This window comes from Biomphalaria glabrata, chromosome 10, assembly GCF_947242115.1.
Source record: "Biomphalaria glabrata chromosome 10, xgBioGlab47.1, whole genome shotgun sequence".
Taxonomy (NCBI): domain Eukaryota; kingdom Metazoa; phylum Mollusca; class Gastropoda; family Planorbidae; genus Biomphalaria; species Biomphalaria glabrata.
The window spans coordinates 9,484,013-9,509,808 of record NC_074720.1 but is presented as its reverse complement, the minus strand read 5'-3'; the positions used below and the strand labels follow the sequence as shown (position 1 = coordinate 9,509,808).

The 25,796-nt window shown below is 37.2% G+C and overlaps 2 protein-coding genes across 2 annotated transcripts; one reads left to right on the top strand and one right to left on the bottom strand.

Annotated features, from left to right (window-relative positions):
- Window positions 1-1,245: 1,245 nt before the first annotated feature.
- On the top strand, window positions 1,246-8,735 carry LOC106051411 (uncharacterized). Its single transcript, XM_013206589.2, has 3 exons — window positions 1,246-1,285; window positions 5,363-5,521; window positions 8,081-8,735. The coding sequence occupies exons 2-3, from the start codon at window positions 5,369-5,371 to the stop codon at window positions 8,399-8,401; spliced, it is 474 nt and encodes a 157-aa protein (XP_013062043.2). The 5' UTR covers window positions 1,246-1,285; window positions 5,363-5,368; the 3' UTR covers window positions 8,402-8,735.
- A 7,284-nt stretch (window positions 8,736-16,019) lies between these two features.
- On the bottom strand, window positions 16,020-19,440 carry LOC106051410 (uncharacterized). The gene is made up of 3 exons (XM_056045271.1): window positions 19,346-19,440; window positions 17,821-18,006; window positions 16,020-16,407 (listed from the first exon to the last, which is right to left on the bottom strand). Exons 2-3 carry the CDS (start codon window positions 17,989-17,991, stop codon window positions 16,150-16,152), a joined length of 429 nt encoding a protein of 142 aa, XP_055901246.1. The 5' UTR covers window positions 17,992-18,006; window positions 19,346-19,440; the 3' UTR covers window positions 16,020-16,149.
- Between the last annotated feature and the right edge of the window lie 6,356 nt (window positions 19,441-25,796).

The window sequence follows — 25,796 nt, the reverse complement described above, 5'->3', positions numbered from 1 at the left end:
CAAAAGCACGGTAAACTGCTATAAGCCAATCCATTATATCGGATTATGTGGTTTTAATACACAGTTATGTATGTTAAGATCAATATCACGTCTTTATAAAAGGTAAGGTAAGACCAATGAAGTTTACTGGTCTTACTTACATTTAAAGTGGCCCATTCGGCAGCCCCACCGGCCCATTTAGGCACCGGCCCAACGGGCAATCGCCCAGTTGCCCTTATAGCCAGTCCGTCCCTGAAGGTAATATAAGAGAAATGACGTGTAAAAAAAAAGTGTACCAGACATATAGAGAGAGAGACAAATAGACACGGTGAGTTATTATAGGCTTTGTAAAAAAAAAATTACTAATCACTGTCTTTATTCGACAAATAATTACTGAAGTCATGATAAATGTTATATCTTAAAAAATCGTGGTGTTTGTATGTTTCAGCTCCAGCGATGGTGTTTGTATGTTTCAGCTCCAGCGATGGTGTTTGTATGTTTCAGCTCCAGCGATGGTGTTTGTATGTTTCAGCTCCAGCGATGGTGTTTCTGTTAGGAAAGAGACACAAAAGTTTCCTTTCGTCCAAGAAGAAAAAGAGAAACAAAAACGCCTTGAGCTAGAGTTTATTTGCCCCCCCCCCCTCAAGCCTGCACTAAAATTCAAGGGATCATCTCCCTACAAAGATCAACAGTGGGAAAGAGACGTCATTTCGGAGTGGGAGACATTCCTGACGCGGTGAGTTGTCTTCGCTGAGCATCCAAAGATTGGACCAAAAAACTTCTTATAGGTAACCCCCTTCTCTTCCCCCCCCCCCTCCTAAGATGCCACCAAATGAGCCTTTCTTCACTTTGGTTGAAATAGGCGACATATGTTTATTTATTTATCCTTTATAATAATTCAAAAGACTCAAATTGAATCAATTCGATTTGTTAAGTCCCATAATTTGTTTCTTGTATCTTTCAATCAAACTACACTCAAGCAGGTAATTTAGACTACGCACAAAAACTTCTTTGGCCAAAGTACTTCTCGTCTGACTGCATTTTCATTGCCCTTCCCCCTCTCTCATACACACACACTACACACAATAAATGTGTGTGTTAGTCCAATCATACGCCCCCTCAACACACTTTTCATTAACTGCAGAAATTGTACATTATCTTTAAAAAATAGATTGAAATTTGTTGAAGTCTGCTGTGATAAAAGACTCAGTTTCCTTTCAATACAATAACATTACATTTTGCGATTGGTTGATTGTTTGTTTTTCAAAAGGGGAAGAGTGCGTGGGCGTCTACACACCAGAAGTCTGTAAGTAGCGCAGCTAGCCTTCAAAACAGTCATCTGACTTAAATAGTCATAATTCTGATACTGATAACTATTGACAGTAACACATAATAGCTAACGTAAGTAGCAACATAGACATTGTATTTCTTAACACACCCTCGTCTCTGGTAACTTTTTGTATGGCGAACCTAAGAAAGACATTATTTTAAAATATCGCTTATATAGATTTAGATATATAAGGGTCTCAGACGAATTGGTTTCACGAAATGTCTTGTGTTTATAAAGACTTTATAGAAAAAAGGTATATTTAGAGGATAAGCGAATTCAGTCATTTTTACCATTCCTCTATTCAAGTAACAACTTTATGGAGGGTGCTGTGGGTGGAACCTGAACACGAAAATAAAAAAAAATGTATTTACAAATTTAATGATGCATATACGTAGCCACACCAGTTGGCCATACCAGTTGACCACACCAGTTGGCCACACCAGTGGGCCACACCAGTTGGCCACACCAGTTGGACACACCAGTTCGACATACCAGTTGACCACACTAGTGGGCCACACCAGTGGGCCACACCAGTTGGACACACCAGTTGGACACACCAGTTGGACATACTGGGAAAACTGTAATTTGACCGTAATAGTTTTTTCAAAAGGAAAAAAAAAGAAATTTAAAATTTGGCAAGAGAACTAGGACTAGATCTAGATCCAACATCGATTTTGAAAGGACTATCGCTTTCTTAAAGGGACTATCGCTTTCTTGAAAGGACTATCGCGTTCGGGAATTTCCAAATGTAAGACATTATTGATTCAAGAGTTTAAAAAATTAATGTTAAGAAAACATTTACCCATCGCCTTCTAAGTCTAGATCTAAAGGCCTGTCATTGGAATGTTATAAAGTCTAGTAGATCTATACTTTTTCTTTAACCAGGATTCTTTCTCGAGGGTAAAGGAAAGGGGGGATGGTTGGAATAAAGTGTTCCATTGTATTTAAATCTAACATTTATTAGTTATTAGAGAAAAAAAATGCTCTATAAGTGGTATAAAGGAGTTGTCTTTAAAAAAGTATATATATTTTTTTGTGTTTACTTTTAAAGAGTGCCAAAAATAAATTAAATTAGAAAGCCTAAATAAATAAAATGAACACCACAGAAATCTTGAGTATAAAAAAATCAGTGTTATTGATTTCAAGAAATAAATGAACACCGAATATGAATGTAAATTAAAGTGCAGATTTACATAATTAAGCCTAGTTGTCGTCTCAATATTATTTTATGACAAGATCGGGAATTCGGCGCGAAAATATATTTCTTTCATTAAGAGGTAACGTTTTGACCAGTGGCGTCACTATGGGAGTGCGGCTTGTGCGGTCCGCACCGGGGGACACTCATTAGGGGGTACACCCGAATGGAAAAAAATATTGGCAAAAACTAGAAAATAAATTGAAAAAATAAATATCAGCAAAACTAGCAAATCTACAGAACTAATCTAAATCTATATATTTTATTTTTAAGCCCTATTGTACATGTCTTATTTTCATTGGTAAACACGTTACATGATACAAAGGGGGATGCAAAGGCAGTTCTTTGTAAACAACAAACATTTGTTGCATTTCCATAGTTATTTTATATTTTAGTATTAATCAGGCGAAAGAAACGTTAATACCAAATTTTAAGAAATAATTAATTATTAATTATTTGATGTCGTTTTATCGTCCAATTAGAACTTTTCTACGTTAGAAGCAAGATCGATACAAGAACTTATCTACAGAAAAAAATGTCAATGCCTCCTCAACATGATTCTAGAGTCTACCCCTTTTTTTTTTACGGCAGTGCGAACCAGACCAACGTACCATCCTACTTCTACATATTGACGTTCTTTTTTTTTTTTTTTTTTTTCGTGAACAGAACAGACACGCAACAAGACGCTTTCTAAAGATGAGAATGATCTTAGGAAAACAAGCCCATTAGAACCTCGCAAAAACTACTGCATCTTTTCTCAAGCCGTGGTAGGGGGGCACCCCATGGGGGTGGGGCGAACTTTTCTCATCAGGGCGCGACGTCCTAACCAATGGAGAGGGGGTGAAGCAATTCAAACTATATTACATGGGTAAAATTTAAAAGTTTTCTGTTTATTGTAGTTATCAAATTTTGAATTTTGAATATTAACTCAGTGAAATGACATCAATGTTTAGAAAGTTTAAATATTGTAAAATAAAGACTTCGTAACACTTCTACTAATAAGGATCTTTGAAAATGTATACCGTTTTTATGTGAGATTTCTGCAAATATATCGATTTAAAACGTTTTGAAGAAAACATTTCAAAACGTCTCTGAAGACGTCATTCTTTTTGAATGGTCAGAATGGTCCAAATTCTTTCAAGTGTTTGACATCGTTTGTTAACGCCTTTTTGCGACAAAAAAAAAAGACAAGTTCGAGGTAAGGCTTCTTACTGAACATGAAGATGATATTAAGACATACTTGCGCTATGCGTACCGCGTACATCCCTCGTATTGGCCAATGCTGCCACCTTCTTTATTGAACTTAATTCGAGCAACTTAAAAAAAAATAAATTGCGCTCATTATCGGAACATCCCACTTCGTTATAATTTGACATGGACTATTCTTACTACGGGAATAAAAATGCGTTGATGACGACACAAGCCGAGAACGAGGAAAACGCTTGGAGGAGCTAAGGGCGCTTCAACAGACCTTGCTGGATGGATAGGGAACCTGACTGTCCTGATTTCTCTCTTTCGGTTATACAAAACAGTTTAAAATTATATACATAACACTAATTTTTGAAAATAAAAGAGCTTAACATTTAGCGGAAAGGGGGGCACCAACGGTAAAAGTTTGAGAAACACTGCTCATTTACCTCGAATGTCTCTCACATGTACAAGCTCGACTTAAGGAGAATGATGATACTGATTAAGGAGAATAATGCTTGGCGCCCGCTTCGGCCCGGACATCGATGGATGATCTTTAGATGACTAAGGTAGAGGCAAAGTACATTTTCTCGTTTAGGTGATAGTCAAAGTGTCAACAACGCAACGTAATGTTATCCCGTTTCCCGTCTATAATTCTAACAAAGGAAACATATTTAGAGGATGTTTAATCAATCTGCATTGTAAAATATGCAAAACTGTTTTAAAATGTCATATACAATGGGATTTAAAAATAGATATGTCACACATTTTACATTTGTGCTATAAAACAGTAGGTCATCATCTTATTTTATTATTTCAACAAAGGAATTAACGATAATTCCTATTGCTAAACGTTTTGATAAAGTCGATGGCGTTGGGGAGGGGAGGGTGACACCCTGAGCTTACCGCACCGGGTGACAGCGACCCTAGTGACGCCACTGGTTTTTACTTTGAGACTGTGGCGTGGCTAGTAAAACAAGACTAGCATTTCAGAAAGATTAGCAAAAAATGATACAGAAGCTCTAGCGTAAGGTCAACTTAAGTTTCGGAAGTAGACATTCGACTTCATTAAATATTTTCGAATCGTGTATCAGCGTCGACTACGTTTACGTAGTTGGCCTTTTCCCTGTGTCCTCTGATACGATTATTTGAGTGTAACCTCCATTCAACTTATATGCATAAAATACAGCGTGGAAGCGCCTAACAATGCTCAGCATATATCTTTGTTTGTTTTTTATTTTTTTGGAGAAAAGGATCCAACGTTGAAGAAAGGGATGGAAGCAGATTTAACGCTCTTATATTCTTTTTACCTTTACTATTGTTTTTCTCTGTGTTATAAAGGGTTCAGTTTTAGCAGACATTATATTGAAAGAAATAAAAGTCTCCTTTAATTAAAAAGACATTTAGTTTTACGTATAGATATCAAAATATTTTCATTTTTTAAAATTGTTTTTTGTCTTATTATGATCTTTGTGTAAAAAACAATTTTGATATGAATTAGTATGTGAAGGAAAAGACCAACCCTCAGGGTCTATTTACGAGTTTGTGTTTGTCGCAACTTCCCATTTCATCTTGCTTTAAAATTAAGTCATGGTTTTTAAATGTTACATTTTCTATTTTTAGAACGGCAGAGAAAATTAATCATCCAAATGAATTTCTTTTGTAAACAGACCAAGATGTTCTTGTGGTACAAACTCCTGTATTTGGTTGCAGTGACAATGAACATATTAGGTTGTGATGACATTAAAAGAAGTTTCTTGGAATCTGAATTCTGCAATGCTGATCTAGTGTTCAAAGCAGAACCAAACACCAGAAACGTCAAACAACTTGTATGAAAATTATCCAAAAAAAAATTGTACTACCTTAGCCAAAAGTTCTCAATATGTTAAAAGTTACAGTTAATAATTATAATCTTTAATAGTAAAAATCATCATAAATGGGTATTATTTAAAGTGTAGAGGCATTCTTGTACCCAAGCAAACTAAAAAATAAATGATTGGTTCTCAAAGTTTCGAAATTAATAACATGTCGTTACTGCAATCGCTTTCCTAGTTCGTGGATTTTATTCATCTAACCTTCATAATCAAAGTAGCTCACAGCGCTCAAGTTTTCTGGGGGTGGGGGGGGGGGTTGTAAAGACTTAGAGATGTGTGGCTGAGTGATTAAAAAAAACGCTTGGCTGCCTAACGAGAAGATTCTGGTCCACAAATGTTAATTGGACTATAGCGCAAAAGAATGCTATAAACATGAAAGCTACGCTATGCCTAACAATTAAAAAAAAGGGACTACATTTTTTTTAATACATTAATTATAGTTAGGCTGTACGCTACAAAGAAATTGAGTGAAAGAAAGAAACACTATACGCTTTATATAGATCGCCATGAAAGTCCTATTTAAGATTTACAAAACGCCTCCTTCTAATTTTCGACCAGGCCGGCCGTAGGCAGATTGTACTGACTGCTCCTAATGGGGCTCCGCGCCTACCATGGGCCCCGCAATTTACATTTGGTATATGGGTCGAGAGGCTAAGTGCGCTTGAACTTGGCTTGGCTATCTAGAAGGGGGCTCGAGGTTCGACACCCGACTCGGGCAGAGTTGTATTTACTGAGCGCCTAAAGGCAGCACGGAAAACCAACTCCTAGATACCCCCTCCCCCCCCCCCCACTAGTCCACAAAAGAGATTGGACCAAAGCGCTCTGAGCATGCTATAAGCATAAAAGTAGTGCTTTATAAAAGTTATAAATATATATCACTGTCAGTCACGGCTTTAGTTACGGTTTTTAAAGATGTAGGACTTTAAGGCTTCACATATTAGGTGCATCGCACGATTGAGTCACTTAAACCAACCCATTGAAGCCAATATAATATATCGAGATAATGGCACATGCAAGTTAAGAGAGTACAGTTTAACTTATTTTAGCAATATTCGAACTGTCCTTTAAGGAGATTTATCTGAACCGAGTGGAGCAAGGGCTACAACTTGGAGTAACCATAACTCGTCTTGTATTGAAATACAGAATTACAAGTTGTTTCCCCCTGGATAGTTTTTACTTCCTGTTTGGACTTTCTAGTGACTTATGGAGGTCACGATAATAAGGAGAGAGCGCCAAATTAGTGATTTTTCCCAATAGATTAAACGTTGCTAAGGACGCTGAAAACTTAAACGGTGCCAACTAAATAGGAAACAAATTAAATTCAAACGTTTCTATAGTGCTAAAAGAGTGAAAAAGAAATCATATAATTAAATAAAACCAGCTTTTCAACACATCTCTTTGTTCTGTACTGCGGACACACCACATCTCTTTGTTCTGTACTGCGGACACACCACATCTCTTTGTTCTGTACTGCGGACACACCACATCTCTTTGTTTTGTACTGCGGAGGACACACCACATTTCTTTGTTATGTACTGCGGACACACCACATCTCTTTGTTCTGTACTGCGGACACACCACGTCTCTTTGTTCTGTACTGCGGACACACCACATCTCTTTGTTCTGTACTGCGGACACACCACATCTCTTTGTTATGTACTGCGGACACACCACATCTCTTTGTTCTGCACTGCGGACACACCACATCTCTTTGTTCTGCACTGCGGACACACCACATCTCTTTGTTCTGTACTGCGGACACACCACGTCTCTTTGTTCTGTACTGCGGACACACCACATCTCTTTGCTCTGTACTGCGGACACACCACATCTCTTTGTTCTGTACTGCGGACACACCACATCTCTTTGTTCTGCACTGCGGACACACCACATCTCTTTGTTCTGCACTGCGGACACACCACATCTCTTTGTTTTGTACTGCGGACACACCACATCTCTTTGATCTGTACTGCGGACACACCACATCTCTTTGTTCTGTACTGCGGACATATCACTTAGCTAGATGTTTATAGTTTTTCCACCATAGATAATATCTTCAATATACATGTAATTAGCATTGTTACGATTTTCTTTTAATTAGACACTAAACTCTTATACCAGTACTGTCCCTTGTACTGAACTCTATATTTACTGGCCTGGGTTACAGGTGACAGTAGGTCGCAAAAACATTAGCCCTGTGGCATAAGTCTTATATACTTTTGTAAACTAGAGTTACAACAATAATGTGTCAGTATTCACTGCTCTATTCTAAGGACATATAGACCTATACTTCCAGGGTGTTATTAGGCCTAATTGTTTTTAAATTACACCCAAAATGCCGGATTTGATACTGAAAAGGTCCTCAGCTCCTTGCGATCCTTTCGGGGCTCCTTTATAGTCTCGCTAAGTGGCGCCAATGCTAAATATTCCTAAATTCCTGCTTTATATAGGTAAATCCGTAATTATAGAAATGGTAGATGTTATCTACATAGAACTTTTTTTTTTTTGTTTCAGTTAAATGGACGAGAAGTCATCTTTAAACTATTCCCCCGTAAAGAGCACATCCGAATAAGCGATAGAGCCCATACTAACGGCCGTGCATTACGAGAACACATTGTGATAATCCCTTATGTCACAAAATATAAATGCAATGCTCATTTTCCTCCGTTTGATCCAAAGCACTATCTGGTGATAGCGAATTTGACTTATCGGAATGGAAAGTTGCTAGACAAGTTGTCTGTACCTGACTGCAGAAACTTGATTCCTCTGAAGTGTATTGAAGGAAATTTACCAAGAGCAAGTGAATGTGTGGAACCAGAGAAAACTGAAAGTTAACCAAACATATTTTTATCTGCTAATATTATTAATGTATTATAAATATATAATAATCAGGCAGGCCTGTTGTTACTAAGTAAAGTCTTTAAACAGAATTACCACGTGAGTGCATGAGGTTTCATGTTTGACCATATAACTTTTCGATTTAATGTTGTTTTTAATACATAATCTTTAAAGTGAATACCTGCATTTAAAATTAGTTTTTCTTAGCACTTTATAATCTCGGAACAGCTATAGTGTCTTTTATTTGAAGGAAAGTTAATTTAAGGTAATATACGTAGTTAAGATGGCTTCGGTTGATATGTTGTAATAATACATTAATAGAATAAACTAACCCATTGAGTTCTGTTTTCATTTTAACATTTCAGGATGAAAAAATGTGATAGGAATAAAAGTAACGCTGGAGAGTAACCTAAAACAAAGGCTTTTTTAAACTAGAATGACACATGAACTGACGAAAGACATTTGGACAGTAACAAACTAAATCAATGTTGTGAACATATTTTCACGGCGTTACACAGACATCAACTAATAACTTTTTAACCCCACGAATTAAATGTTTCTTTCTTCATCTCAATTTTTTTACTTTACTTGACGAATCGACTACCAAAAACAATATCTTTGGATGAGACATTGTCTTTGGTAAGACGAGACTATTAGTGAAACCTTATTTGATCGACAGTTTCATTTGTAGGAGACTTTGATTGCCATGGTCATTTGGAGAAGACTCGACACTCGACAGGCTGTCATGAGTGTGTGTGTTTATTTGGTGACTGTGGAAGAGGTTAGCCATTGTTTGTGAATGATGCAACATAGATGGCGTTGTCGTCACTTAGCTAGGGGAGACGATCCCTGAACGTAAGAGAAGGTGGTATTATAGTAGTGAGTTGGATTTCGTTAAGAAATAGTATTTCTCAATTATACTACATTTATGCCACTAGAGTGACTAGACTATCTGATAAAGCTGGCCTCTCCACCAACCGACAAAACATTCAACGCTTTCATCCCCTCCCCCCTTGGTGTCGCCCAACGACCCCAGACATACGTTTGAAACTAGTAGACCCTAATGCCACTAAGCTAAGCCGTTCGTCTAAAGACCTTCAAGTTCTAGCATTAATACCTTCAAGCCCAGTGCTATTTTTGCATACACTGATGTGTCGGCATCGATAGATTCTGATTGAGAAGGCTATGGAGCCTACATCGACTTTCTTGGCTCTCACTCAGTCAAAATCTTTGGACCATGTGGTAGTGTTTGCAGTTTAGATGCGGAGACCATGGCAGTCTGTGAATCCTTATAGGTCATCGACTCTCAACTCGGCGAGAGACATTTGAGGGCAACACAGATTGTTGTGGTCACTGACTCAAATACTACAGCAAAGCCCCGGACCATGGCCCCCCAATATCGACACTGTCATCATGGCTTCACACAACATAAATACAGTTACCGAGTCACATAGGTGTGACTGGCAACACTAATGCAGACTCCTTGGCCCACCAGGGAGGGCAAATTCCACCCACTGAACAGGCTGTAAGCTTTCATTATGCTCTGGCTATAATTCAAAAAACAGAAATGGAAAAGTGGTTTGAGTGCTGGGACAAGTCTCAAAAAGCCCGTGGAATCTGGGAGCGCATGAGGCACTTCCCCGTTGTGGTGGCTGTCCAGGCCTGAGCAAGCTTGTCCTGTTGGCTCATATTTCTCACGGCTATAGCCAAATTTTGATTCACGGTGCCCCCGCTGCGGGGAAGAAGAGGAAACCGTGCCTCATATTCTGGTTGACTGCCCCAGACTTGCTGATCTCCGTCTCGACAGGTCTGGGAAACCAAAAATGTTCTACCTGTATGGGGACATTTATGCACTACGCAAGACAGCAGGGTTTCTGTCCAGGGCTTTTGCAAGAGAGGATTTGAGCCTCTCAAGCCCTCACTCAAATGTAGTTTGATGATGATGATGATGACTACATTTATTTCATTTGATCACAAGTTTATTTTGTTTATATTATAAATCAAGTGTTACTTAGTTTGTTTACAAAAGAAAGTTATTTGAAGTTTTATTAGTTAAGATCTATTACGCCTACAACGGTTTAAGTGTCTACCAGCAGTTTGGTGCTACAAGTAACGGTAACAACACAGGGACATTAGGAGAAAACTTTGAGTGACATAGTCATTTAAGGAATTCGACCTCCTTTGCCTACCATTGTGCCTATAAAGTTTTCATGGCTTCTTTTTTCTAGGCAAGGGTTCAGACTTTTATTAATATGACTGCATTATTGATCCGTATTGGAAATGTGCTATGATTAATGGGCCGCTACAAATAATCTTCTCACTATGAAGTGTCTGGTCGTAGTCAACGGGAAAATAAACAAAGAATACAACGTTTAAATATAAAATGGTAGAAATGTTTAAAGACTCAAAAGTAATTATTAAGACAAATATTTAATGTTTCTATGAGTATCTTGAATGATTCCCCTTGACTAAGTGAGTGAATATTAGAATGGTATGTGTCATGTGTGTTATCAAAGTGCATAAATAAATTCACTCATAAATCTGTTGTTTATGGTTATTAAGTGTACCGTTTCTAATCAAGCTGTAAGTAAAATTATTTACATTATCGATCCTATTTGGATTAATAATGGCTACTCGAATAGAGATTCCATCATTCTTTAAAGAAAAGCCATACGAATTGTTTAAACAAGAGTTACTCTCATGGAATGAAATAACTGACCTGAAAGAAGAGAAAAGAGCGATAGCCATTGCCCTTTCACTACAACAAAGCATTGGGGATAATAGAGAAAGTGTTGGAACAATAAGACCTATCAGAGATCAAGTGAGGGAAGGCTTCGAGAGACTTGATAAGTTTCTTCACAAGAACTTGGCCAAAGACGACCTCGAGACAGCATTCACAAATTTGACGAGTTCGAAGATTTTAAACAGGAGGAAAACCAGTGCATACAGGATTTCATAGCAGAATTTGATACAAAATATAGAAGAATTGAAAAGAAAAAGATGAAGCTGTTACCAGAGATTCTGGTCTTCAAGCTACTCAGAAAGGCAAGAATAACACGAAGCGAAAAGATGCTTGTTTTGACTGGAATGAATTACGCCAATAGGGAGACTTTGTATGAGGAAGCTAAGTCATCTCTGAAAAAGTTCAACTCTTTCTCTCCGTAATTATTTTCCACGTTCCGACGGCATTCTTCATTTTGCTCATTTGTGTTTTTTTTTACCCTGTTATTATTAAGGTTGGATAACTTTTCCGTTTTATATCTGAAAATGTTTTATTTGGTCTAGAATTAAAGGGAAATGCATGTTCTTTTTATATAACACAAAGTCAAGTTTATACAAACATTAATTTAATTTATTGAGGTCAAATCAACGATGGTATCGTCAATCAGGAGAGAAAGAGTTAAGGGAGAAGTCAACTGAAAGACCAAGAGGCATGTATCAAATTTGAGCTGACGTTTTTAGCTGAAAATAAAAGAACTTTATGGGCAGTGGGATGCCAAAGGCGTGAAAACTTAGGTAGCTTTGGAAAGCTTCTAAGATAAAAAATGTAGTGAGATCTACCATAGCTACTGAGGCTTTAGGCTTTTTTTTTTTACAGAACTGTAATAGAAGAACTCTGTGGTATTGAGAAACAGTCTTTGCCTATCACAGTTTTCATTGAAAACAAAATTGTCATTGAAGCACTACAGACTACAAAGCTAGTTAAAGACGAAAGGCTGCGTATTGACATCGCTTCGATCAATGAGATGCACAGGACTGGAAGAGTTGAAATTCGCTGGCGTCCTGGAAGAGCTAGATAATATGATGATCAAACGGGCGCATCGGGACTTCTACTTCTGACCATGCTGCAAGACGGAAGACTCCCGGATGAGTTTGTGTAAACAGCACTGTTATTTCATTTTTTTTTCTATTCACCATATTTTTATTTCTAGTAATGTAAATATACAATTGTGCAAATAGCTCTACTATTTCAATTTGAATACTTCATTTTTGTTTCTTTCATTACCATCGTTATTTCTAGTTGTGTGAATAAGCCTACTAATTTAGTTTGTTGTTCATCATGATTTGAAATTCTGGTCTTACTTAGACTTAGACTCAGGTCCTCCCGCGACGTTTGGCGCATTGGGCGGCAAGCTGTCTCCATAAAGATCTGTCATTGGCAATGTCTGAAGCCCCCTCCCACCTGGTGTCCACTGTTCTGAGGTTCTAGTATTAACTATTATATTGTTTTTAAAAAAATGGGGGGAAAAATGAAAAAAAATAGAAGGAAAAAAAGGAAAAAAAATTGATTTTATACTTTGATTTCTTAGTTATTATGCTTTACACAAGTCTTCTATATTGTATTATAGTATTTATAGTATTGGCCTTCATCTTATAATGTTAATGTACTATCCTATTTCTAGATTGATTTTCTTACATTTTTTCTGGTTCTAGATTTTTGCCTTTAAAGTTGAAAGAAAGAGTGAGTGAGAAAAAGAATAGAGAAATTGTAATGAATGTTGACATTGTTTGTATGAATTTCATGAATGATTCCCCTTGACTAAGGGAGTGAATGCTCAAATGCTATGTGTCATGTTTGTAAACAAAGTGTGTAAATAAATTCACTCATGAAACTGGCGCTATAGTGTTGGCGTTGTTTATGGTTATCAAGTGTAGAGTTTATAGTGAACATTTAATACAAAATAAAGAATACACTAGAGGAGGGTGGGATGCCCCAACACACGAAAGGTTGCCTTAGTTTATTGTTTCCTTAATGCTTGAGACTTATCAACTAGCCACTTGACTTGCCGATTGACAGACATATTATCTTAATTTATAAAATACAGATGTTTCTTCAAAATAGAAAATAGTTACTTCCTTCGAGTGTCAGTCTAGTCATACATTCAAATCAATAACTTAAATTCTGCCAAGGAATCTTTGAACTAAAATCTTAAGAAGTTCCGCCTTGCGGCGTTTTCTTCTTGTTCTTTATTTCTCGCTCAATGCTTCGCAGACACCCCTGTTAGAGGCATGACTAGTGCTTTTATTTTGCAGCATCCTGCCTTCTCAGAAACTGTCGTCAGAACTTTTTCTTTCGACTTCTGATGTGTCGTCATTCTACATGTTTCTCGCTGATTCTGTTAATCAATCCCAGCATATATTACCGGTATTCCTTTGCTTGGCTTTCCCATCTGATGACAGTCGATGACAGGGTAAAAAAAACGTTATTTTCAATGCACCTCATTCACCAATCGTAAACAAACAACATTTAGCCACGTAGCATGTAGCAGCTGCAATCGTAAAAGCTTAAGAAAACTTTGCCCAGCATTTCAGAGAGAGAGAAGCGGCCTATTTCACAGGTTAACGCTTTCATATGGATCGCACAGATGGATGTTCTATCTTGGAAACTGTTTCAGATAACCTGCAATTCTTGAAAAGATTATGTGTGTAGGCTTAAAATGTGTGTAAATTGTGTGTGTACATTATGATGTAATGTAATAACATCAAAGTTGTGGAAATATTGCTCGAAAAAATTTAAGGATGTTCTTTTTTACGTCCCTTGATCGACCTGTGTCCCGCTTTCGCTCCTCAAATATCTGGTCACCTTATTCTAACCAATGTCGCTGTAGCCACTATCATCGTTTTAGCCGCTATCGTTGTAGCAATTATCATTGTAGCTACTATCGTTGTAGCAATTATCGTTGTAGCAATTATCATTGTAGCTACTATCGTTGTAGCAATTATCGTTGTAGCAATTATCATTGTAGCTACTATCGTTGTAGCAATTATCGTTGTAGCAATTATCGTTGTAGCTACTATCGTTGTAGCAATTATCGTTGTAGCAATTATCATTGTAGCTACTATCGTTGTAGCAATTATCGATGTAGCCAATATCATTTTAGCAACTACTGTTGTAGCGACTACCGTTTGCTATCAAGAAAATAGAAGAAATAAAAGCTTGTTTCTTTTTTATTTTGTTTTGTTAGTCTTTTTTCAATGTTTCATATATTCCTTAATATAAAAGATTATTACATCCTAGCTACTAGCGGCCTAGCCCAAAGCTTCAGCGGGATGGCGGAGGTTTAACTTCACACCAATGACCGTTGAGACAACAGTCCAGAGCTCATACTACGCGGCCATCTTACTTATTATGAAGTATTTTCACTAAAAGGGCTAGTTAGACCCCGATATCTACACTTTTTAAAAGAGTAATTTAATATAGAATGTAAATTAGAAGCCGAAAGAGAAATATTAAGCAATCTTTAGTCTTTAATTACAATATTGGACTTTGCAATCTATGTGGGCAGATGTTTGTAACATGTTTACTTGTTTCGGATGTTCCTTCAGAGTTGAAGATAATTACTTCCTAGTCCAAATCTCCCGCAGGACGACTGGGAATGGGAGCGGGCAGGGTTTGAACCCTGGAACATCGATAAATCTGAACGACATTCCAGCGCGCAAACCGCACGACCAGGCTGTTCTGTTCCAATGATCTGGCCAAAGTTTATTGTGACCATTATGAAGACTTTACTTCCCCAACTAATGCCAGGTACTCATTAGAGTACCATGTGGAATCAGGGTCATCCTTAAAATCCAGAATCAAACCCCAGTCTTCAAAGGAATTCGAAAGCGAGCTCCCTCTGTTCAGATGCCAAGCGCTTTACTACTACTCACTTTACCACTCGGCCAACACGCACCAGAAGCGATCGCTACCTTGATGGTGTAAGACTCACATTGTATCAGGGGAAGTAATCCAAAGCGTGTCAAGATTTGTTTTCCTTTCTGGCCATTAGTGCCATTTTCGGATGGAAAGGAAAAATGGAAAGAGTATGTTAAAATAAAATTAATATTTTAAAATCAGACTTTTCTAAAATTCCCAAACTGTATGATAATTTAATTGTATCATTGTTTATTTTTAGTAGATTTGTGGGTTATATATAAGGGTTGAGTAGATCACACTTCTCCTACACCCAAATCTCGGATCATTATGAAATTTCGCACAATTATTTCTTTTACCTGACAACAACGTACACATGATGTAACTTGCTTAATTGTTGACCGATGGATAAAATATTTGCTTGACATACTCCTGATGTCCATTACATCATAACCCACCAACAAAATAATGTATTGGGGACAACATTCTGACTTCGTAAACGGCGCACATTCCGATGTAGTTTTTTCCAGGAGGAAATATAATCATAATGATAATTTGAAACTTGAAGTCGTTTAGATTCTAGAGTTCTACTAGATTGTTTTGTAAAATGTTTTACATGTTTCGGATGTTCCTTCAGAGTTGAAGATAATTTACTTCCTAGTCCAAACCTTCCGAAGGGCGACGGAGGATGGCAGCGGGCAGGGGTATGAACCCAGGACCATCGACAAGTCCGAATGACAGTACAGCGTGCAAACCGCACAGTCAGGCTCAATACTCACAACTTCAAATATATTGTGATTACATAAGTCCAACCTGTGTAATTTTTTTAAATCCCACTAAAACAATTGAAAATCGAAGCGTTATGTAAGCGCCTTGGGCCTACATGTAAACTGCAAACACCGCTCTATAAATTAAATTATCATTATATGAACGTATTTGAAAATAACCTTATTTTAAAGTACCAAATAACAGCTAACATTATTTAATTAGAGCTATTTATTGTATATTAACATTATTAAGCAAAAAAAATAGATCTTGTATATTATTATATTTATCTGGTTAGATAGACAATTTTGCCTAGCATTAGCCAATGAGTGGTCTCAATAGATCAACATGTCAACACTAGATCTTGAGGAATGCATTCAAATGGAATCACGTGGCCGCAGGCTGGTACAGTCAGCACGTGATCATAAGAGGCTAACACCAGGTAAGTGTCGCTGCCCCACGGCAGAAAGGCGGGATCACAGTTATCCATGGCTGTGTACGTCCTGTGCACATCCAGTGTCGTAGCGACCAGGTGTGCCTCTTCCGCCATGTTCCGGTAGAATGGTCCTATCAGTTCAAAGGTGACTCGTCCATGATGACTCTAAAAATAGAAAAACACGTGTATGCTATTGGTTTGATTTTGTTTTGACTCTTTCTTACAGTAATTATTTTTCGACGGATTTCTTTATTTTGCTCAATACTATTTCACTCCCCTGTTATGATTATGCTTCAATAACTTTGTCGTTTGTTATCAGAAAATGTTTTATTTGGTATAAAATTCAAAGGGAATGCACGCTCTTTTTATAAAACACAAAATAAAATTTATAAAATTAAACATTAATTTAATTTAATGAGGTCAAATCAACGATGGTATCGTCAATTAGGAGAGAAAGAGTTAAGCTCATTTAGGTATTTTTGTGCAATCCAAATATTATTCCTGAGTGCAACAGTAGAATCCAATTATAATCGATAAGTCTTACTTAAATCCTTCCGCAGCTTTCGACGCATATGACACAAGATCGGTCCACATATATTGGTCACAGGCGACGTCTTCCTCATCTTCCCAGCAAGTGATCACAGATTGTAGTCTTCCAAGAAGGTGCTACACCCTTTCCTATTTTCAACCTCTACGTTATGGTTGTATTCGGTATTGTCTTTAGCGCTAACGCATCACTTAGTTCTATAGCAATATGTATGTATATATATATCACTCCGTGCTTAACCCTTTAGACGCGTGTGGAAGTTTAGCCTTTAAACACTAGAATTTGAATTCCATTTTGTATGCACTCATTGTAAAAAAGCTCAGCACTTTAAGAGTTAAGTAATATGTAAATATCATCAATAAGTGCTATAGTTATGGCTGTATTTGGTATTGTCTTTAGCACTAATTGCTAAAGCCAAATTCAATCATCATCATTGAGTTCTAAAGCAATATGTTAATATCACCACTGAGTGCTATAGCAATATCTGAATATCACTGAGCGCTATAGCAATATCTAAATATCACTAAGTGCTATAGCAATATCTAAATATCTCTGAGCGCTATAGCAATATCTAAATATCTCTGAGCGCTATAGCAATATCTAAATATCACTGAGCGCTATAGCAATATCTAAATATCACTGAGCGCTATAGCAATATCTAAATATCTCTGAGCGCTATAGCAATATCTAAATATCACTGAGCGCTATAGCAATATCTAAATATCTCTGAGCGCTATAGCAATATCTAAATATCACTGAGCGCTATAGCAATATCTAAATATCACTGAGCGCTATAGCAATATCTAAATATCACTGAGCGCTATAGCAATATCTAAATATCACTGAGCGCTATAGCAATATCTAAATATCTCTGAGCGCTATAGCAATATCTAAATATCAATGAGGGCTATAGCAATATCTAAATATCACTGAGAGTTATATTAATTTTTTAATAAAATTCTAATTGCAAGTTAGAATCGTCGAACAAAGTTTTGTATGTTTACTGTCAAGTTTTAAAAATAAGTAATTACCTCTCTACCCTCCTCGTCTTGTGATATCCCGGAAGCTCCAGACATAGGTCTTCCCCTGAAAACTACATCTGATTGGCAGATTTTAGAGAGAAGCTGATTCACAGGCTCACAGGCCAATATTGTTTTTGTGGCTGCCACTAGAAACAGCAGTTTCCACAAGACGGAAGACATCTTCTTGATTTATTGCTAAAAAGGAACAAATTAAAAAAAAATACTTTACTTAAAAATCAATAATATATTTGCGGCATTTTTTCCATATCAAAAACAATATATATTTAAACTAAAAACTAATTTGAAACAAAAACATTAATGACCTCTGCCGACCGTCCTAGTCTCATTACGAGGCCTGCATTGTCAAGCCCAAACGGAATTCGCAAAATTGATTATGGCTTGGATCAATACGAGGCCATTCTTCTATTTGATAGTTTTTGTAGGAGGAAACAAAATCAAACATAATAAAACTGTAGAATTAGTGTGCACATTAAAATAATGTATGTTTCAATAAACGAAATGTAGCGATCAAGCCTACATCTAATTAAACACGATAAGGACAACATTTAAATATGATTATCCCCCTAGTTTCACATTGAAATAGGACTATGTAAAAAGCAAACTGTCATTTTACCATTTTAAAAATGGTTCATACTAATTTGCATACAATAAGCAAAATAGATTTTAAAAACTCTTTTAGACTACAACAATGTTTTTCTTTAATAGTGAGCGAAATTGGATGTTAATAGCGGATGTCTACAATAATAATACGTGACTACACAACCTTGTCTTCAATGATGGCTTTTTCATTGGCTCTCAAATGTGTATGCCGCGGCCTTTGAGGGACCTCTGCAGCTGTCCGAGGCCATTCGTTATAGAAAGCCTCAACACTGACCTGCAAGGTCACAAGGGTAGTGAAGACCAAAAGCTCGTTGACATGTCACAGGTCTTTACGACGTGCCAACGAGCTATTGGTCTAAGCTGCCCACAGGCTGTGACGTTGCAGGTCAGTGTTCAGGCTTTCTATAACGAATGGTCTCGAGCTGTCTCTTGCAGACGCCATCTGCTGCCAGCTACTTTCCTCTATGCCAGTGAGGGCGAAATGGCGCCTGAGTGGATCTTTATAGCGCTTACGTGGGACACCTCTGTTACGCCGTCCTTCTTTTAACTCGCCAAAGAAGATTGCCTTTGGCATGCGGTCATCTTTAAGACTACATTAGAAAATAATCACGCACTTTTAGTCTAATATTAAAACATTAATTTCGATACAAATACAAGTATTTTGTTTCATTTTTTTTACGTATAAAGTTTTTACAATTAATTTATAAAAATATATCAATAGGGTATAATAATGTATTTGGATCTTTCTATTTATATTGTTTATTGTACAATCAACCCAAAAAAAAGAAAAATCCGTTAAAAAAGAAAATAGTGCCTAGAACAGAAAATAAATCCTACAATAGATCATATTCTTTGCAACACCCTATAAAATCTAAAACCAAGCGAGAGCTTGAATAAATGCCCATTTACTTACTTTAGAAACAATCTGTTACGCTAAAACAAAAAGACCATATGACGTTTTCAGCCGGCTTGAAACGCCATTTATAGCGCTCTGTTGTCAGAGCACCATCTCCACTCACCCCCTCCCCTTTTCCCCGCCAACACATACAAAATTGTACATTTTTTCCCCACCCCCAACCCCAATTGAAAAAAAAAAAAATTTAACATAAAGACTGGTTGAAAGTACTCACCCTGATTTGTCATCTTTGAGTTCTTGCACCGTACATGCACGTGCGGTTCGTTTGAACTTTTAATGAACCAATGTTGTTATATACTCGTACACAGAGACATTTGTTTAACAAACGTTTGTTAGTCATTTTATTTTCTTATTGGTTCAAACAAATGTTCGAAAGTATCAATTAGAACATTGAAGTCCCCCCCCCAAGCTATCATATAATAGCCAAAAATTCGACACCTAAGTATTAGTACCTCCCATTTATTTAGGTTTTTCAGACAAGGACTTTATTCAAACGTAAAATGTATAGACCTATGTTCTTTTTTTTTTTATTCTACCTGGTTATATGTCTTGCCAAAAAAAAAATTATAAAGAAAGTTTGTGTTATCATACAAACTCGGTGGATACCCTCATGGGTCTGAAATACAGGTAGACAGGTTTCCAAATTTTTAAATCAGATATCGAAAGCTGCTATCCTAATCTGTTATCTTCTCTTTTTTATTCTTTCTTTCTCGCGTTCTTCTCTTAACAATCTCTTTTGCTCAATTTTTTTTTGCAAGATGCTTTTTTTTCCATTCTCTCTTTCAGTCCCTTGTTATCTTCTCTCACAATCTTATCATTCCCTCGTTTTCTTTCTTTGATTTTCTCTCTCTATTTATCTCACATCGTCTCTTTTTGTCTTTTTCTGTGTATATCACTGTCCTCTCTGTCTGTGTCTCTCTCGCACTCTCTCTATCTGTCTCAATTTCTCTCTTTGTCTCTTTCTCTGTCTCTCTCTATCTGCTTCTCTCTCTCTCTCTGTCTCGACCTCTCTTTGTATCTCTTTGCTTTTCTCTATCTACCTCTCTCACTACCTCACTTTGTCTCTCTCTCTGCCTCTCTCTCTCTCGCTCTCTCTGTGTCTCAATCTCTCTCGCTGTCTCTCTGTCTCGATCTCTCTTTGTATCTCTTTGCTTTACTCTATCTGCCTCTCTCTCTACCTCACTTTGTCTCTCTCTCTCTGTCTCTCTCTCTCTCTGCCTCTGTGTGTGTGTGTGTGTCTCTCTCTCTCTGCCTTTCTCTCTCTTTCTGTCTCTTTTACACTCACATAAGATCGATCATTAATCTTAACATGGCCATTCTCTTTAATTCCTTAACCATACTCTACAAACACATACAATGACATCATGAGTCACTGATGCACTTCACCCCTCAACAAGAGGACAACGCCCCATTAGCCACCGCTGCCACATACAATGAACTGTAAACAAGTGCATGATTAATGTTCCCTTCCTCTTTTTCCCTTTCGTTACTCACTCACAGCATTGTAACAATTTAGGACCAAACTCATTAGATAGTATTATTTCTATTGTCAGCTTATCCTTGCAGGCAAATGCGCTTTATTTTAATGGCGGCTCTGTTCCTTGTGGTCTATAGGGCAGATGATGTAAAGCTCATCTGTTTCTGTCGCCTATTGTTAACGAGGGTGTCATGTAGCTAGCACAACCACCAACCGCCTTTACTCTTCCCAACTAATCACCAATTAGATCTGGGTGGACTCAGAGGCGCCCTAAGGTCCCGAAATTAAAAATCCCTGTCTTCGCTAGGATTTGAATCCGGGACCCCCGATTCAGAAGCCACGTGCTTAACCTCTCAGCCACAGGGCAGATGACCACAACATCACACAAACTCATAGGCAACCACATGTCGAATTCATCGATGGACCAGGAATACTCAGGTTTCTTTTGATTGTTTAATGTAATACAGTTTTAAAAAATCATTTGGCGTTATTTTTCATTTAAAAGCAAATATGAAAATACGTCATCAATAATAAGACTCTTCTAACTCTTCTGGAATAAGGATTTGAAATAGAGCTCCATTGAAAACAGAGCTTCGTGAACTGATCATCTAAAAAGCAGATGCGTAGACCTACCTCTCCTCAACAATCTCGCTTACTATATTGGAGCAGCCTACAGCGCACTGAGCTGGCATAAGAATGAAAATTGCTCTATATAAAATGGATTTTAAAAATCATTACATCATGATTCAAATTAAGCGCACGTTCAAATTCGATCACAAAACTCACTACTTTCTATTTGTATGCATTGGACTAGAGAAAAACAGTCAAATCACTACATTTAGAGCCACTTCATAGCAGAAGACTAAAAACTTAAGTAGCGATATTATATAAAACATCTAACCATAACTTACAAATAAAAAAAATAAATTTAAAAAATACACCCTAACAAAATATTCCAAATGTCACACAAAAAGACCGGTAAATGTGTTATTCTCTATGTAAGGACGTATACGTACAAGGGCTTTTTTTCCCCTAATGCTATTAGAACATGATTTCCTGAGTCAGCCAGGTATAGCCAGTGACTTAGCAGAGTTTAGATAGATTCTTTTGTTACCTTCATAGGAGGAGTTTCTACTTACGTATTGCCTGAGTCAGACAGGTATAACCAGTGACTTAGCAGAGTTTAGACAGATTCTTTTGTTACCTGTCATAGGAGGAGTTTCTACTTACGTATTGCCTGAGTCAGCCAGGTATAGCCAGTATTTCTACTATACTGTACAAATATGCTATACGCTGTAATATGGCGGACTAGATTGATTCCAAAACAGTTCTTTTCAACTAGGACTTTAAACTTTTGTCATTGAAACTCTAGCATGATTAGAATTAAGGATAGCGGTTGTTTACTAACGAATTTCGGTCAAGTCATTTAATTTTTTTTTCACCTACACGTACATCGGTTTCATTGTACTAGCTGTCTAAGGGCTTGGGGCTACAATCCAACGACCTACTAACAACCAGCCTTGAACCAGGCAACGATGTTCGTAAGTGAAATTAAAATCACATTAAATCAAAGTATTTGTTAAAAACTCTTTTTCTCGTGTCAGTGGTTCCCAAAAAGTTACATTGGAGATTTAAGTAATATTCCAATATTCATATCCGCATGTATGAGTTATATTAAACTGAAGAGTAATGGAGGCACATCAAATTCTGTCCCGTCTCAAGACGAAACCAAGACCAGTGACTCATCTGAAACATCAGATATTTGTTTTGTCGTCTTGAATCAGGGGAGGATTCTGAAGTGGCAAATCTTGCACAGTTCTCGCATTGGGGAGGCATCTGTTTTAGGGCTGCACCCTATGTTTCCCTCTGATCTGAGGCTTTCTAAATCCTTTTGCTCTCAGTGTCGTCTCAGCGGGGTCTGTTTTCATGCAATCAGATCTTTGGCAATATCCTCCGTGTGACAAGAGGAACAATAAGGGTGGCTACCTCTATTTTTTTAATTAGAGTTGGTCCCCTTTGTTACTTGATTTAGGTCCCTGTTGACTGTGTACAATTGTCACTTCCTCTTGAGTCTTTGAGCTGACCACTGTACATTATTGTGAACTAAATCTCCATAATGTTGATATAATAGTTTTGTTGTTCTGCTCTGACTGTGTTTATCAGGAGGAGTGTGCCACTTTTTGGAAATGTATCTTCCACTAACGAGCTAAGTAGACTTTATTTATTTGTTGTTAATAAGTTGGTTGATGTGAATATTATGTCTACTTAGTCTCTTATCCTTTCCTGTACATGTTTTTTTTATAGGAGACCAGATTTGGGTCGTATAGTATGTAAAAGACAAACTTTTGTCTTGATACGAGGCAGTTGTGTCTCATGGATGACTGTCATTTGACTGTTAGGACCTGTATTATATTATTGTAATCCATTGTTTGTTTTGAACTGAGACACTATTGTGCCTCTGTGATGGCAGTTCTTTGATTATGTTGAACTGTACCGGCCCAGATAAGACATTAACAACGCCGTATAAATCTAGCGCGTCAGACATTTACACAGCTAAAACCAACCTGGAAATCTCCTTACATCTCAAACAAGACTAAACTAAGAATCTTTAACTCTAATGTCAAGGCTGTCCTACTGTATGGTTCTGAAACATGGAGAACAACTGAAGCCACAACAAAAAAAAATACAGACCTTCACCAACAGATACCTGAGAAATATCCTAAAAATACACTGGTATGACAAAGTAGAAAACACCAAACTGTGGGAGATGAGTGGACAGAAAAATATAGAAGTGCAGATCTTAGAGAGGAAGTGGAGATGGATTGGTCACACCCTTAGAAAAGATACCAGCAACAGAGCTAGGCAGGCCTTAGAGTGGAACCCCCAGGGAACAAGACGCAGAGGAAGACCAAAAATAACATGGCGACGCAGTGTACTTGAAGAAGCAGAGAAGACCGGGAAGAGCTGGGACACCATCAAAAAGCTAGCAAGAGACCGTGGAGAGTGGCGTGTTTTTGTCGAGGCCCTATGTTCCATGAGGAACTCAAAGGAGTGATGATGATGATGATGATGAACCGGCCCTACTATTTTGACTTTTTTGTTTCATTATTTGACTTGCCTTTGTTGGCCCTTATGTCCATTTTCTTTTAATGATCTTTTTCTGGTGTTCCTTAATAAACTCTTTATTAGTTATACTGAAATCTCAAAGTTATTACTTGTATGTCTTAGTAAGTTATATGTCTAGAGGTTATAATTAATAGCCTGGGTTGTATAATTTGGGACAACGAAATATCACTAGACTAACTTGCCATTACAGCAGAAGTCACTGGTCTTATGACCTATCCTAATTCAAGGTCACACTCCGACATACTTTCTTTAACGTCTGAAGTCATACAATCCCGCTTGCAGGCATCTCTCATTTCTGAAGTTTAGCGTTGGGCGTTTCTTGAATCTCTCGGCAAACTCAGCAGAAAAGAGGCTCTTGGGAATTCTTCCATCGGGCATGTGGGTTTTCCAGCCAACGTAATCCTCACTGTAAATACTTACATGTGGCTTCTCGTGTAGGCTTATGTTTGTTTATGTTTCAATGTCATCACTTTCATGCGCTCCATTTTCATTGTCACAAGTACATGTCAAATCTTTGTATCAACATGAATGGTGCTGGGACAATGGACAAAACTTGTGAACCGCTGTATCCAACGATATGTTCTTTTCATTCAAATTGTATCAAAAGCTACGCTGCCTTGATTTCATTTTACAGGTATACGAGTCTGCCAACTGTAACTTTCACTTTTAATGGACCGTGATTTCGATCTTTCTTTAAAATGACAGGGGTTGACTTTTTAAAATTCTATATAATGAATGCAAATGTAAATTAATTTGTAAATTTTTAAATTTATAACTTTGTCAATCAACAATGGAAGCACTGTTGTTCATTGTTGAAAGTAGTTTACAAACTCACCTCTTGTGACCTCTTCTTTATGTTGCCAATGTGGGAAACCCATCTGTGCTATTAGTGTTTGTCTGTAAGTCCTGTGTAAATCTGAATGAAAATAAATTCTTTAAATTTGCATACAATAAATTTGAAAAAATGGTTCTAGAATGATTTTGTTTGCTACGGTGTATCCTATAGTAATCATGTGACATTCATTTATTTGTGATGACAAGGGTTAACGAAGATGTCATGTGTTTAGTCCAAACTGGCATTTCGTTTACTAACTAATGTCACGCTCGTCAAAAAAAATGTGAATTAGGAATCCAGAATTCAAACTTTAGATCTTTTGTTTCGGAGTCAAATCTTTTAAAACATTTTCTCTACGTTCCCAGAATTGCAATTTAACACTCAAGTGGCTTTATTTAATTTATAGGCGTAGTTAGGGGGGAGACAAGGGAGGCACGACGCCCCTGGTGCCCCACACAGCGAGGAGCCAAAACAATAAAATTATTGTAGACATTTGAGATGGTAATACATTCTAAGATTATTTGTATTATATCATTAAATACTTTTTATTTATGAGCCTGTGTTTCTACGTGATGTTCATGGAAAATGTGTGGGGGGGGGGGGGGGGCGCCAATAAAGTTTCTTGCCCTGGGCGCACGTTTTGTTAACTACGCCTCTGATGTGAATTAGAATTAATATAACGGCATAATCATAAACTTCCTTACTCTACATTATATGTTCATTTAGCAGACTGCAGTTCGTAAATCTAATTTTGATATTGAAAAACAAATCAGTTTTTTTTTTTTAGCCCCCGATTCTTGCTCGGGAACGCCACCCTACCCACTCATACTTCACTAAATACCAAACACCTAATCAAAATCTATATGTATTTAACATTCACTGAAAAATCAATATGGTCAAAACAAGAACGTTTGGGAGGGGGTGATGAATGTTCTTTTAAAGTCTTTAGAAAAAGTGACATGCGCAGACACAACTTTCGTTTTCTTCAATAGAATCCAATTTTTTTTTAG